This window comes from Urtica dioica, chromosome 1 (assembly GCF_054948205.1).
Source record: "Urtica dioica subsp. dioica isolate 48M chromosome 1, U.dioica_male_clone48M_v1_H2, whole genome shotgun sequence".
Taxonomy (NCBI): Eukaryota; Viridiplantae; Streptophyta; class Magnoliopsida; order Rosales; family Urticaceae; genus Urtica; species Urtica dioica.
Genome location: NC_142756.1, coordinates 17,418,005 through 17,433,081, shown reverse-complemented (window position 1 = coordinate 17,433,081; position 15,077 = coordinate 17,418,005). Strand labels below are relative to the sequence as shown.

General features: G+C 35.7%; 1 protein-coding gene across 1 annotated transcript; it reads right to left on the bottom strand.

Annotated features, from left to right (window-relative positions):
- Positions 1-349: 349 nt before the first annotated feature.
- Positions 350-1,122, bottom strand: LOC149407607 (uncharacterized). The gene has a single exon (XM_089627574.1). The coding sequence runs from the start codon at positions 1,120-1,122 to the stop codon at positions 616-618; it is 507 nt and encodes a 168-aa protein (XP_089483700.1). The 3' UTR covers positions 350-615.
- Positions 1,123-15,077: the final 13,955 nt, after the last annotated feature.

The window sequence follows — 15,077 nt, the reverse complement described above, 5'->3', positions numbered from 1 at the left end:
AAACATTAAGTATTTATATCACCATTAACCCATAAATTAAAATGAAATATTCTTTCAGCCTTTTTACCAAATATAACAGATACAACAATCACTGACCAAACAAATCCTTACTGGTCCTTCAAAGTAGAGAATAAACACCAAGGTCAGAGCCACAGCAATCTTACTGGTCCTTCATTATCATAACTCATAAAAATGTACTAACGTCAAATAAATTCAAGGAAATTCATATAAATCACCCCATAAATGTCTTAATCTCAAAGACATCAAAAGTAAGGAAACAAAAATTCCTTCATATTTTTGGTGGATAAAACGTATTTAGCTAGTCAAGGAATTAAAACCATGAATTGATTTTTCATCAAATTCTCCTTAATCAGAAGATTGAAATTTCCAAAGAATCACTTAATAAACACAAATTATTGGACTACATAGTAGTGAACTTCACAAAGTTAGTACTTTCTTTCAACCCAAAAACACTAGTACATTGATGTTGAGGTTATAAAAAAAAGCCTCACCAACACAACTACTTTCAACATAACTACTTTCAAAGTAAGATAATAAGAGAAGAGATATAATAGAAGACATTATTTAGTATCAAAGCTAAGATGATATTAATCATCAATGATCTTCTGGAATGCTTTCCAAGGCTGGGCTCCAATTGGCATCAATATTCTTTTCAACTTCAGAAACACTTCTTCCTCTCAACTTCATGTCACTCAAGAGTTGCTCAAGAGAAGTGAACTTGGAACCACTTTTTTTATAATCCAAGATCTTCTTCAACTCGTCTTGAGTCACCACCAATCGGATCCTCACCGGCCCGGTTTTGGACTTGCCGTGGTTGTCACGCACCAGATCATCATCTTCTTCTTCTTTGTCGGCGAACCTAACCTTATTCTTCTTCTTCAAATGTATCTTTTGTTCCAAGTTATATTTTGGATTACATGGTGATTCCGTTTGTGGCTCATGATCGTCCTCGTCGTTGGACAATACTTTGTTGCTGCTTGTTCTTATGCAATTTCCCATGGCTATAACAAAAGAAATAGAGAGAAAATGAAATGTGTGTACACAAAATATATTTGAGAGAGAGAGAGAGAGCATAGAATGATTATCAAGTGAAAAGAGCATAGATATATACAAAGAGGTTGAGAAAGAAACAAACAAATGCACATGATAGAAGCGGTTTTTGCGCAATAGGTTCTCCTAAATATTAGCGAACAATTAATGCCCGTTTATTAAGCATCTTTAATACCCTATTTTGGATTTATTCTCTTTTATATTTTTGATTTTCTTGGCTCATTATTCACATTACCAAACGCCGTCTGCTAGCTTGTGGCCAACGAGAGACTAGTGATTAATTTTTGGTCAACCAATATATACTAATTTAAAATGATTTGTAGTCTATAAAATGAAAGTTCAAACCAAAGGGTATTGCGTAATATTTTGTTTTGACAATATATAATCGCATATGATTGATTACGTGTATTTGGAATCTGTTCGTAGCATATGAACCTTAATGCATGGTGACAAATAGAAGTTCTCATAAACTTTTGTTCCTCCAATTAATGCACATTTGGCGGTATTAAGAACACATGCACGAATTAGCCATTTTTATTAATTTTTCCACAATTTATTTGGTCACCAGCTTAGATAATACCAAATTTAGTAAAAAAAAGAATAAAATTAAATGGTAGTTGTAGATTTATAAATCAGTGCACCTAATTGAAGCACAGCTAAGAAAATTGATCAGAAGATCAAATGCATAAAAAAAAACAAAATCGAAAAGGCAACAATTCATAAGTTTGGAATTAAAATCTTTTCATCCAACTACTACGATCTCAAACAAATTTTCATATCAGTTTATTTATTTTGTAACCTTTAGAAGAGTTGTTGTAGATAGGTAATGGTCCCATAAAGTACTATATTGTATCGACTAGAATCTCGTAATAGAAGTTAGAGAGATCTTTATCACATGCGATTCCTATTATCAGTAATGACGTAGTATTTATTAACATACTATATATGTAAATATGTAGAGATTTTTCAAAACTTATTTTTTACAGTTGTATATCACAAATGTGAGGAATTCTAATCGAACAAAATATGACTTTAGTCATACTTTAAGCTGTTTATATCAACAAATCTAATAAGTAAATTTACGATTAGATACTAAAAAACCCAGGTAAACATCTACGTAGGTCAATGTTCAATGGAATAAAAAATAATTATTTTTATTTAGCTATATATATATATATATATATATATATACACACAGCTTCACCTTCACGTTCACTTTGAGTAGTCGAAAGGAAAAGGAAGTTGGATTATATTTATCTGTATATTCATGTGATATGTTTGTTCAAGTTCAGAGAACCGACTGAGAGCTTATCTTAGGGATTGGTTTGCGTCTCATTATATGCTTTCAATTTTTTAATCAACCTAGTTAGTTAATAATTATGTATTATGTATAAAAAAAATGCTTTTACGGACGCGTATTTGTAGACATAGTTAAGCTTTTAGAATAATATCTTTCACATGGGTTTTGGTTGGGACTTTAGTCTCTCGTCTTTAAATATAATATAAATAAATTTTTATTTAGAACCGTTAATAATCATTTTAATGTTGAAGTCTCTCTAGCTAGCAATTATTGCATGTGACCATGGCTGACTTTCTCTCTCTCTATATATATATATATATATATATATATATATATATATATATATATATATATATATATCACCGAATACTTAATCAGTGTGGACACGACACATACAAGTATACAACAGACACTTTCTAATCCAATTTTTTAATGATGAAAATATTATCTCATAAACGTATATGTTTATTAACGGTATCAAAGGCCATCCGACTCTTTTGATTCTCTTGGTTTTGGGCCGGCCCGAGACCAGTCTCTAGGGCCCTGGCCCATAACTAAATAAACATAGCCCTGACTCTAACTAACCCGAATTAAAATAGAGGAGTAGAAGACCTTAGACTAAAATTATAGTTTCAATATTAATTGGGAAATGCCCATTAGTAGCGAGCTTAATACTTTTGACCAAAATATATCAAAGCATAGTTTTAGATACTAGTTGTATGCCTAATATACAATGTCTATTTTACCCTAAAATGTATTTATTTTTTACATTTTTTTCCCTCTGTTTTTTCTTTATTTTATTTATTTATTTTTCTCTGTTCTCTTTCCCTCTCTTCTCCGATCCCTTCCACAGCATCTGCAAGCTTTCTCCAATTTAATTCCCGCCATCGATTTCTTCTCTCTAGACATCAAAACCAATTTCTCCGACGAGTTCGGCAGCAGCGGCAACATCACGTCCAAAAGTCACAGCTACATATATTGTAGACATACATGTCTACAATTACATAAATTTGTAGACATGTATGCCTACATTATCAAAATTATATGTCTACATTATCAAAATTATATATGTCTACATTATCAAAAATTGTAGACATACATGTCTACAATTACAGAAATTATAGATATACATGATTTATAGACATACATGTTTACATTATCAAAATTATCGACGTACATATATGCAATTACAAAAATTGTAGACATAGTGAAGTTTGTATCGAAAAACAAAATAAAATACTCTTTATTATTAATATTATTTGAATTTTTTTTTTGGGTGAAATCTCAAATGTTTACAATTATTGAAATTGTCGACATACATGTCTACAATTACACAAATTATAGGCATAACGCTAAAAACTATATGATAAAACTTTTGCTCTACTTCCCAACATATATTCATTCATTAACAAAGTAAGAAAAAGAAAACAAATAAGCATCAAATTCCCAACAGTTTTATGAAAATTTAAGAGAAACGAAAATCTAATAATCATGAGAGACTTAAATACAAGAATCACTGAATAATTCATAGCATTGCTCATCTAAAAGCTTCACCAAGTCAAATTTCAAACATGGCATTTCACGAAATCTAAACGCAAATTCAAATAAACAAAAAAATGATGCAAAAAAAAAAAATCCGAAAAATATATGATGTTGTCTAGACTTTATTTTGGTTATAACATTTTACAATCATTGCAATAATTTATGGGATATACCAGCAAATCCCAACCATGAAGTCATTTTATGGGATAGACCAGCCAACTTCTAAATACCAATAATCAACATTTGGCCATCAGAACGAAGAGAAATTTTTTTTGTACATTTAATGTAATAAAGTCTCACGAAGACTCTTGCTTATAATTGCTTATTCATTAATAAAAAGTTAAAATGTTCATTCATTATTCCTTGTCTGTTTGAAGCTTTATGATAAAACATTAGTCTTTAGTCCATAAGAAAACTTAACAACTTACGAAGACACAAATGTAGATTTGCATGAACAAACTCTTCGTAGTTTGCTTAAAATGATATATTCGCAATCTAAGGGTCAAAGGACTATTGACCTCAGTATGATTGTTAGGAGAATCTATGATGTCTGGTTATGGGGCATTGAGAGTTGGAGACTCTATAGTTCTTCTAGGTATCTTCTGAAGGTACTGAATTGACCAGTGCACTTCTAGAGACAAAATAAGAACAAACCATTTAACCTCTTATGTCTCGAAGTCACTACGTATGAATTGCATTGTGCTTACCTTAATCCTGAAATGAGACATGCCATTTCACAGCTTACGTATTCTCATTTTAGAAAGTCAGAGTTCGGACTCACTATGTGATTCTGAACAGGGCCTACTGGTGAAGTACTAAGTTGTGAGAATGTCATGAGTAACTTTGTGAAGTTCTCATAGATATGGAATTCATGTACAAGATTGCTGAAATGCAATGTATATCACCTCATGCTTTGTTCCTTGGAGTGTAAATAAATGAACTGGCCAGTGTCCAAATTGAATCTTGACTCTTTTTGGATGAAACAATGTGACTTGTTAGCTCCTCGTCAATACATTGTTTCTAACTTATTCACAAGCGACAAATGAGTTGAGGAAATAACAGCTAGAATGGTAAAATGGTAATTTCGTAAATTCCGACTAGCTGATGATATTCATGAAGGGTAAACATAGATAATATTCAGTGGATCCGCTCATCATAATTTGGTTGAATTCTTGAGTAGAAAATAAATTCATTTGAACCGAGAGATTTTCAGTATCAACTCTTTAGTGGAGTCAGTTGGCATTAAGCTAAACTTGGAAAAGGTTTGTGAACTTTTGAGTCCAAGTGTTTAGCTCAAGCTTTGTTCATTTGGATCCATGAGATCACTGTCACGAATCACATCGAGTAGGAATAGTTAAACTATAAGCTAAGTCAAAACAAAAACGAGACAAGTTTTTCGAAAATTGTCAAAATGGTATTTTTGTCTTTTGAGACATAGGATGAAATGAATGTCAATAAATTTTTTGACATGATCATTTGATGACAACTAACACTCAGCCAAAATTAGATTTATTGGGCCTTGTGGATTAATTTCATTTCATAAGAATTTTATTGAAAATTCTTAATGGGCCTTTTTCATGTTGTCATGAACAAATGGAAAAGCTTCTAGAAGCCTTTTCTAGATGACTTTGGGCGCCCAACATACCCAAAGAAAGAGAGAATATTTTGTGCATAAATGTATCATGATACTTGCCAAAAGAAAAAGAGGAAACAAATTTCCCACACATGCATGAAGGGAATCGGCCAAGACAAGTCAACCAAGGCAAGGGAACAAAAAAGGAAACAAATCCAAGCCTTCTAGAAGGCTCCCTTGGCCGTGTGACTTGTGAGAGAATAAGGCAATATTTGCTCATGAATATGTGATATTCTATAGAAGAGGAAACTACCTTATTGAAGGTGAGACCTCTCCTATAAATAGGAGCCTTATTCTTCACATTTCAATCATCCAAGTTTTAGAGATTGAGAGCTTCTCTCTCTAGCTTGGCCGCCCCTCTCCTCTCTCTCTCTCTATTCAATTTCGTTTTTTTGTTTTGGCACCTAGGTCCTCATTTGATCTAGTGTTTAGCTCTTCGACTTCAAGACTAGTTCTTAAGTCGTAGTGTTTAAAAGTGCCCACACACTAATTCTTTTTTCTCTCGAGTGATTTAGTGATAGAAACTTTCGTGGTTGCTCGAGTTGGCGAGGAAAGGAAGAGAGACGTGCTGCGAGGGAGACGAACGTTGCAACTTTCCAAAAGCTTCTCAACGTTCAAGCTTCGAGAAAGGTTAGTAATCTTTAATGCTCATATTAGTTTTTATTTACATGTGCTTGCTCTTTTTCTAGGTTAGTAAAAACGTTTTACTTGAAAAAGAAATTTTTTAAAATTTCGCTGCTTACCGAAGCGTTAAACTTATTCTTAAACCCTAGATCGATTCCAACAAATGGTATCAGAGCTATGGTCAAAGATATGCATGTACATGTATTTAAAATTATGAGCTTGAAAATCGTTTTCGAAAGTTTACTAATTTTGTGACAAGTTAGAATTGTTATCTTAGATTTTTTTTTAATTTATTGCTTTTGCCTTTAAATTAAAAATCATGTTGTTTTTCTATGAGTTTGGGATGTTATTAAAACACATTATAATCAGTTCTAAAAGTTATTATTTTTTGATATTGAAAAACGTGTTTTAAAGGTTTGAGAAAATTTCGAGTAATTTTGTGACTAGTTATATTGTCTTGCTAGTTTCTTTTGTTTACTTGAATCGTTTTATGCTTGTTGTTATTTCTTTTATATCATGTTATTACCTTGCTAATAAAACAAAAATAAAAGCTTTAACAACTTCCTATAACGTTCCGTTACACTCGATTCTTTTTCGCACCTAAAAAGACCGAACTTTAATTATTTCTTTTCCTTCGAGTTGGAGTAAAACCCGCAGTAAATGTGGCATAACTATTTTCTCAGGAATCGAAATTTAATGATTCTTGAATCAAATTAAAGCTCTGTATGTCCTCTTTCCAATGCCACCAGTTTTAGGTCAAAAGGACATTGGAGCCGCCAGTCATGGTGATTTTACTCCGAGGTGCGCAGCTGTTTCGAAAGTCCAGTTTTTTAGAAATCCGGATTTTCAGCCCCACTACCATGAGTTATAGAACTCTAATGAGAAAATTCTCTTGAGCAAAAATATTTTTCATAAGATTATAAACATAATTTGAAAAATTAAAATGTTTTGATTTTTGAAAGTTTAATTGAAAATTGAATTTTTACAAAACTAGTTTGAATTTTGAAAAACCGTTTTCGTTTTCAAACTTGAAAATATTTTGTCATCCAAATCAAATAAGTTTTCAAAATGTTTTCAAAACTATATCTATATCACATATGTTCAAAATCTATATGCTCTTGAAAATTTGAGTGGGAGGTCTCCTTGTAGACAAGCCGAAAAATAAAAAGATGTGTAATCTCAAACTTTCAAGTGTTCGAGTGAGTTGAAGTTCACACTTCCCTCATGCACTTTCCCGAATAGAAAATAGGAAAAGATCCGAGTATGTCCCTTGTGCCTTTATGTACTAACACTGCTCTGAACATGAAGATCTAGGATTCTCTTCTAGTTGTCCGCTCTGTTGCTCTCTAACTAGGAAATCCGTTTCCGAACTTATAAGAGTCGATGTACCAACTCCAAAAACTAAGTGGGAGGGTTATATTTGTTGTTTGTAACCCACGATCCCCAACACTAATGAAAGAAGCAATTAACGTGGGACTAAGAGCCGCTCTTGCGACCCTCTCTTAAATGGGAGTACTCCAAGGAGTTTTTGCTTCGATCATTGCTCAATGAGCTATGTCCGAGAGTGAGACGATGATGACAAGGTTTCCCCTTAGGGGATTGTTTTTCAAAGTTGACCTTTTGGACTAAGTGGTTGATTGCACACTTAGGCTAAATCCCTAGTAATCCTCCTTTGAGGCTCTGCGAAAAGGATGTGAGTGATCAAACCAATTTAAAAGGTGGCTAGTCAAAATTGATGTATTGACATCTTGGCTAAGCATTAATGATGTGTCATTTACTTATAAATGGAGATTTTTTGCGGCCTTCTCTTGAGGGAGTAAATTATCGTTTGGTTTATAACACCTTTGGATTTTATCAAGCCTTAAATAAAACTTAAATCCTAAACCAAAGACTAATCATAAACTTGTTTCAACTTAATTAAGCAACATGTCTCTCAAACATATCTCAATCATCCTTTCCTCGAACAAACTCGAAAACAAAAACTACGTAGATTCGAAACATAACCTCGACATAATAGTTACCGTTAACAAGCACAAATGGGTACTCACCACCCCGTGTCCTCCTCAAATGAATGATGATTCGACTCAAGAGGACAAAGACGCCTTGGCGGCCTGGCTCTGCTCCGATGAGATTGTGAGGTGCTATATCTTAGCATCAATGAACAATGTGTTGCAACATCAACATCGTGACATTGAGACTGCCGCCGACATGCTCAACAATCTCCATGAGATGTTTGGAGGGCAAAGGCGCCAAGCAAGGCAACAAGCAGTCCGACAGTTTATGAACTGTCATATGAAGGCTAGGACTCCTGTTGGAGACTTTATGATACTGATCATTAGTTTTCTGAATAAAATGGAAATCCTAGGATCTGAGATTGATGGGAAGAGTGTCATAGATATGATCTTAGAAACTCTCCCCGCATCTCTTGATACCTCCAAGATGAACTACTCCATAAACAAGCTAGAGTACACTGTTACCAAGCTTATGAAGGAACTTCACACTGCTGTAGGTCTCACTAAGAGAAAGAGGAATCAAGGAGAGGCACATGCTACTGAGCAAAAGACCTCCGCCTCTGGAACTAATAAGAGACCTCATAAGGCCGATAAAAAGAACTATCCTGCCTATCTCAAAGCAAAGGAACATAGTATTGTACTAGTTACCGAAGCATGCTTAGTAGCTGATAATGTATCAACGTGGATTCTTGACTCCGCTGCTACTAACCATATTTGTTGTTCCTTGAATGGTTTCAAGAAAACCAAAAGCTTAGAGGAAGGCGAGTTCTGTTTCAAATAGGGTGATGGGAGCCTGGTGTCTGCGAAGGCTGTGGGATCCGTGACGCTGTCTTTTGAAGACCGCACTTTAAACTTGAATAATGTTTATTTTGTTCCTACCTTTGGAAAGAACTTAATATCCGTTGTTCGTCTTCTTGAGCAAGATTATTGTTTAAAGTTCGTTAAGAATGGAATTCGTATTTCGTTTCCTGATAATTCTTTTGTCACTGATGCATGTATGAAGAATGCTCTTTTCTACATCTATCCCACTCAACCTTCTCTTTTAGACACCGAAATAGATAATGATCTAATTAGGGAGCCGGAGAGGATCAAACTTTCTGAATCCTCCGATCTAACAAAATCAACATACCTATGGCACTTAAGACTTGGTCATATCAGTCTAGATAGGATTAAGAGACTTGTGAGGGACGGTCCACTCCAAACCTCTGCAATAGGTTCACTACCTAATTGTGAATTCTGCATAGAAGGAAAAATGACTAGAGACCTTTCTCCGATAAGGGTCGAAGAGCCACTGAGTTGCTGGAACTAGTACATTATGATGTATGTGGTCCGCTCAGCCAACATGCACGTGGAGGATACGAATACTTCGTTACCTTCACCGATGATTACTCGCGATATGGTTTTGTCTATTTGCTCAAACAAAAATCCGAGACCTTTAACATATTTAAGGTCTTTAGGGCTTTAGTGGAAAAGCAAACTAGCAAAGTGATCAAAACCCTTCGATCTGATCGAGGTGGTGAGTATATGTTTGGAGAGTTCGATGACTTTCTTAAAGAAGAAGGTATCGCTTTTCAGCTTACCGCACCTGGCACGCCTCAACAAAATGGAGTGTCAGAGAGAAAAAACCGAACTCTTATGGAGATGGTTAGATCAATGATGAGTTATTCATCACTCCCTCTTTCCTTTTGGGGATATGCCCTCGAATCAGCCGCCTATATTCTGAACCAAGTTCCGTCCAAAACGGTTCCTGGTACTCCTTATGAACGATGGACTGGCCGTAAAGTGAATCTTGGCCGCATCAAAATTTGGGGTTGCCCCGCACACGTGCTAAGGCAAAAGACTAGCAAGTTGGCTAGTAGGTCAGAATTGTGTGTGTTCGTTGGATATCCAAAGGAAACCAAAGGTTTCACTTTCTATAGTCCCGAGGACGATACGACTTTTGTTAGCACGAATGCTCGTTTTCTTGAGGAGGACTTTATGAAAGACGTGAAACCTAGAAGCAAAATTGTGCTTGAAGAAAAGTTGGGTGAGGAAGCTTCTACCTCATCTGTAAGAACTGTTCTTACCCCAACTGAAACACAACCTAACTCATCAATATCTCGTCAACTAGTACTTCGACGTAGTGGGAGGGCTACTCAAAAGCCTAACAGGTACATGTCCTATGGAGACTCTCTCGTAGCCGTCTCTGACATGGATGATCCTGTTTCCTATAGCCAAGCGATGGCTTGTTCTGAATCAAACCTTTGGCTTGACGCCATGAAAGTTGAGATGAACTCGATGTATGTCAACAAAGTCTGGAAACTTGTAGTCCTTCCTGAAGTGATTAAACCCGTAGGGTGTAAGTGGATATACAAGAAGAAAATGGGTCCTGATGGGAACGTCAAGACGTTCAAAGCACGACTTGTGGCGAAGGGTTATACCCAACAAGAAGGGATTGACTATGAAGAAACCTTCTCCCCAGTCGAGATACTTAAATCCATCCGCATAGTCCTATCCATAGCTGCAGCTCTCGACTATGAGATCTGGCAAATGGATGTCAAGACAGCCTTCCTGAATGGAAATCTTGATGAGCGCATTTACATGGCTCAACCAGACGGTTTCGTGGAAGAAGGTCAAGAGACCAAGGTTTGTGAGTTACTTAAGTCCATTTATGGACTCAAGCAAGCATCTAGGTCATGATTCGATGAAACTGTGAAAAGCTTCGGCTTTGAACAGTCAATAGATGAACCTTGTGTTTACAAGTTAATACATGAAGGCAAAGTTGTATTTCTAGTACTATATGTCGATGATATATTACTCATAGGTAACGATGTGGGTAAATTATATGAGGTTAAGGTCTGGCTGGCAAAGCAATTCGATATGAAGGATCTAGGAGAAGCCGCGTACATTCTGGGGTACTTGTGTGGAGGAGTATTAAGCAATCTTGCATTGCTGACTCCACAATGGAAGCAGAATAAGTGGCTACTTGTGAAGCATCCAAAGAGGCTGTATAGCTTAGAAAATTCCTTAAGTATTTGAAAGTTGTTCCAAATGTCGACGAGCCAATGACCCTTTATTATGATAATAGTGGGGCTGTCGCTAATTCAAAGGAACCTCGAAGCCATAAGCGCTCTAAACATATTGAGAGGAAATACCATTTGATTCGAGAGATCGAGCAGCGCGGAGACGTGGAGGTGAAGTAGATCTCTGGCAGATTCATTCACCAAGGCCCTAGCGAACAAGGTCTTCGACCAACTTCGAGAGGGATTAGACATGAAGGACTACACACATCTTCTTTGAGTCAAGTGGGAGTTTCTTGTCAATGGTGCCCACAAGAAGAGTTGTAGTCTTTATTTTGTACATTTGATGTAATAAAGTCTCATGAAGACTCTTGCTTGTAATTGCTTATTCATTAATAAAAATTTGAAACGTTCATTCATTCTTCCTTGTCTGTTTGAAGCTTTATGATAAAACACTAGTCGTTAGTCCATAAACAAACTTAACAACTTACGAAGAGACAAATGTAGATTTGCATGAACAAACTCTTCGTAGTTTGCTTAAAACGATATATTCGCAATCTAAGGGTCAAAGGACTATTGACATCAGTATGCTTGTTAGGAGAATCTATGATGTCTGGTTATGGGGCATTGAGAGTTGGAGACTCTATAGTTCTTCTAGGTATCTTCCGAAGGTACTGAATTGACCAGTGCACTTCTAGAGACAAAATAAGAACAAACCATTTAACCTCTTATGTCTCGAAGTCACTACGTATGAATTGCATCGTGCTTACCTTAATCCTGAAATGAGACATGCCATTTCACAGCTTACGTATTCTCATTTGAGAAAGTCAGAGTTCGGACTCACTATGTGATTCTGAACATGGCCTACTGGTGAAGTACTAAGTTGTGAGAATGTCATGAGTAACTTTGTGAAGTTCTCATAGATATGGAATTCATGTACAAGATTGCTGAAATGCAATGTATATCACCTCATGCTTTATTCCTTGGAGTGTGAATAAATGAACTGGCCAGTGTCCAAATTGAATCTTGACTCTTTTTGGATGAAACAATGTGACTCGTTAGCTCCTCGTCAATACATTGTTTCTAACTTATTCACAAGCGACAAAGGAGTTGAGGAAATAACAGCTAGAATGGTAAAATGGTAATTTCGTAAATCCCGACTAGCTGATGATATTCATGAAGGGTAAACATAGATAATATTCAGTGGATCCGCTCATCATAATTTGGTTGAATTCTTGAGTAGAAAATAAATTCATTTGAACCGAGAGATTTTCAGTGTCAACTCTTTAGTGGAGTCAGTTGGCATTAAGCTAAACTTGGAAAAGGTTTGTGAACTTTTGAGTCCAAGTGTTTAGCTCAAGATTTGTTCATTTGGATCCATGAGGTCACTGTCACGAATCACATCGAGTAGGAATAGTTAAACTAGAAGCTAAGTCAAAACAAAAACGAGACAAGTTTTTCGAAAATTGTCAAAAGGGTATTTTTGTCTTTTGAGACATAGGATGAAATGAATGTCAATAAATTTTTTGACATGGTCATTTGATGACAAGTAACTCTCGGCCAAAATTAGATTTATTGGACCTTGTGGATTAATTTCATTTCATAAGAATTTTATTGAAAATTCTTAATGGGCCTTTTTCATGTTGTCATGAACAAATGGAAAAGCTTCTAGAAGCCTTTTCTAGATGACCTTGGGCGCCCAACATACCCAAAGAAAGTGAGAATATTTTGTGCATAAATGTATCATGATACTTGCCAAAAGAAAAAGAGGAAACAAATTTCCCACACATGCATTAAGTGAATCGGCCAAGACACGTCAACCAAGGCAAGGGAACAGAAAAGGAAACAAATCCAAGCCTTCAAGAAGGCTCCCTTGGCCGTGTGACTTGTGAGAGAATAATGCAATATTTGCTCATGAATATGTGATATTCTATAGAAGAGGAAACTACCTTATTGAAGGTGAGACCTCTTCTATAAATAGGAGGCTTATTCTTCACATTTCAATCATCCAAGTTTTAGAGATTGAGAGCTTCTCTCTCTAGCTTGGCCGCCCCTCTCCTCTCCCTCTCTCTCTCTATTCAATTTCGTTTTTTTTTGTTTTGGCACCTAGGTCCTCATTTGACCTAGTGTTTAGCTCTTCGACTTCAAGACTAGTTCTTAAGTCGTAGTGTTTAAAAGTGCCCACACACTAATTCCTTTTTCTCTCGAGTGATTTAGTGATAGAAACTTTCGTGGTTGCTCGAGTTGGCGAGGAAAGGAAGAGAGATGTGCTGCGAGGGAGACGAATGTTGCAACTTTCCAAAAGCTTCTCAACATTCAAGCTTCAAGAAAGGTTAGTAATCTTTAATGCTCATATTAGTTTTTATTTACATGTGCTTGCTCTTTGTCTAGGTTAGTAAAAACAATTTACTTGAAAAAGAAAATTTTTAAAATTCCACCGCTTATCGAAGCGTTAAACTTTTTCTTAAACCCTAGATCGATTCCAACAAAACCAACACACTACTAATAACTAACCACTAACATGACACACGATCCACTATCACACCACACAACACAAACCTGGCTTTAATTAAAATAAGGCACAAAAAATCAAGATTACACCTCACAGTTTTGGGAGTTTCAGCATGGGGAGCCGTAACAGGGCGGTGGAGGGGGAGGGTGGCGGGATGGTCGGCACATGCGAAGAGCCTTGAAGCTTTATGATAATCTATAGTCTATAGTCCTTAAACAAACCTAACAACACATGAAGAGACAAACGTAGATTTGCATGAACAAACTCTTCATGGTTTGCTTAAAACTGCACATTCACAATGTAAGGATCAAATGACTATTCATCTCAGTACGATTGTTAGGAGAATCTATGATGTATGGTTATGGGACATTGAGAGTTGGAGACTCTATAGTTCTTCTAGGTATCTTCTGAAGGTACTGAATTGAGCAGTGCACTTCTAGAGATAGAATAAGAACAAACCATTTAATCTCTTATGTCTCGAAGTCACTACGTATGAATTGCAGCATGCTTACATCAATCCTGAAATGAGATATGTCATTTCATAGCTTACGTATTCTCATTTGAGAAAGTCAGAGTTTGGATTCACTATGTGATTCTGAACAGGAACTATTGGTGAAGTACTGAGTTATGAAGATGTCATAAACAACTTTGTGAAGATCTCATAGATATGGAATTCATGTACAAGATTACTGAAATGCAATGTATATCACCTCATGCTTTGTTCCTTGGAATGTGAATAAATGAACGGGCCAGTGTCCAAATTGAGCCATGACTCTTTTGGATGAATCAATGTGACTTGTTAGCTCCTCCTCAATACATTGTTTCTAACTTATTCACAAGCGACAAATGAGTTGAGGAAATAACAACTAGAACGGTAAAATGGTAATTTTGTAAATCCCATCTAGCTGATGATATTCATGAAGGGTAAACACAGATAATAATCAATGGATCCACTCATCACAATTAAGTAGAATTCTTGAGTAGAAAATATATTCATTTGAACCGAGGGGTTTAATGTCAACTCTTTAGTGGAGACAGTTGACATTAAGCTAGAACTTGGAAAATATTTTTGAACTTTTGAGTCCAAGTGTGCTAGCTCAAGCTTTGTTCATTTGGATCCATGAGGTCACTACCACAAGTCATTAGAGTAGGATTAGTTAAACTAGAAGTTAAGTCAAAACAAGTTAAATTGTTGAACTAGACAAGTTTTACGAAAATTGTCTAAAGGGTAATTTTGTCCATTAGGACATAAGATGGTATGAATATCAATAAATAATTTTTTGACATTGTCATATGATGACAATGAATTTAGTCACACGGCCAACTTAAGTGATTTGGGCCTTGAGGATTGAATTTCATTTCATGGAATTTTATGTTAAAATTT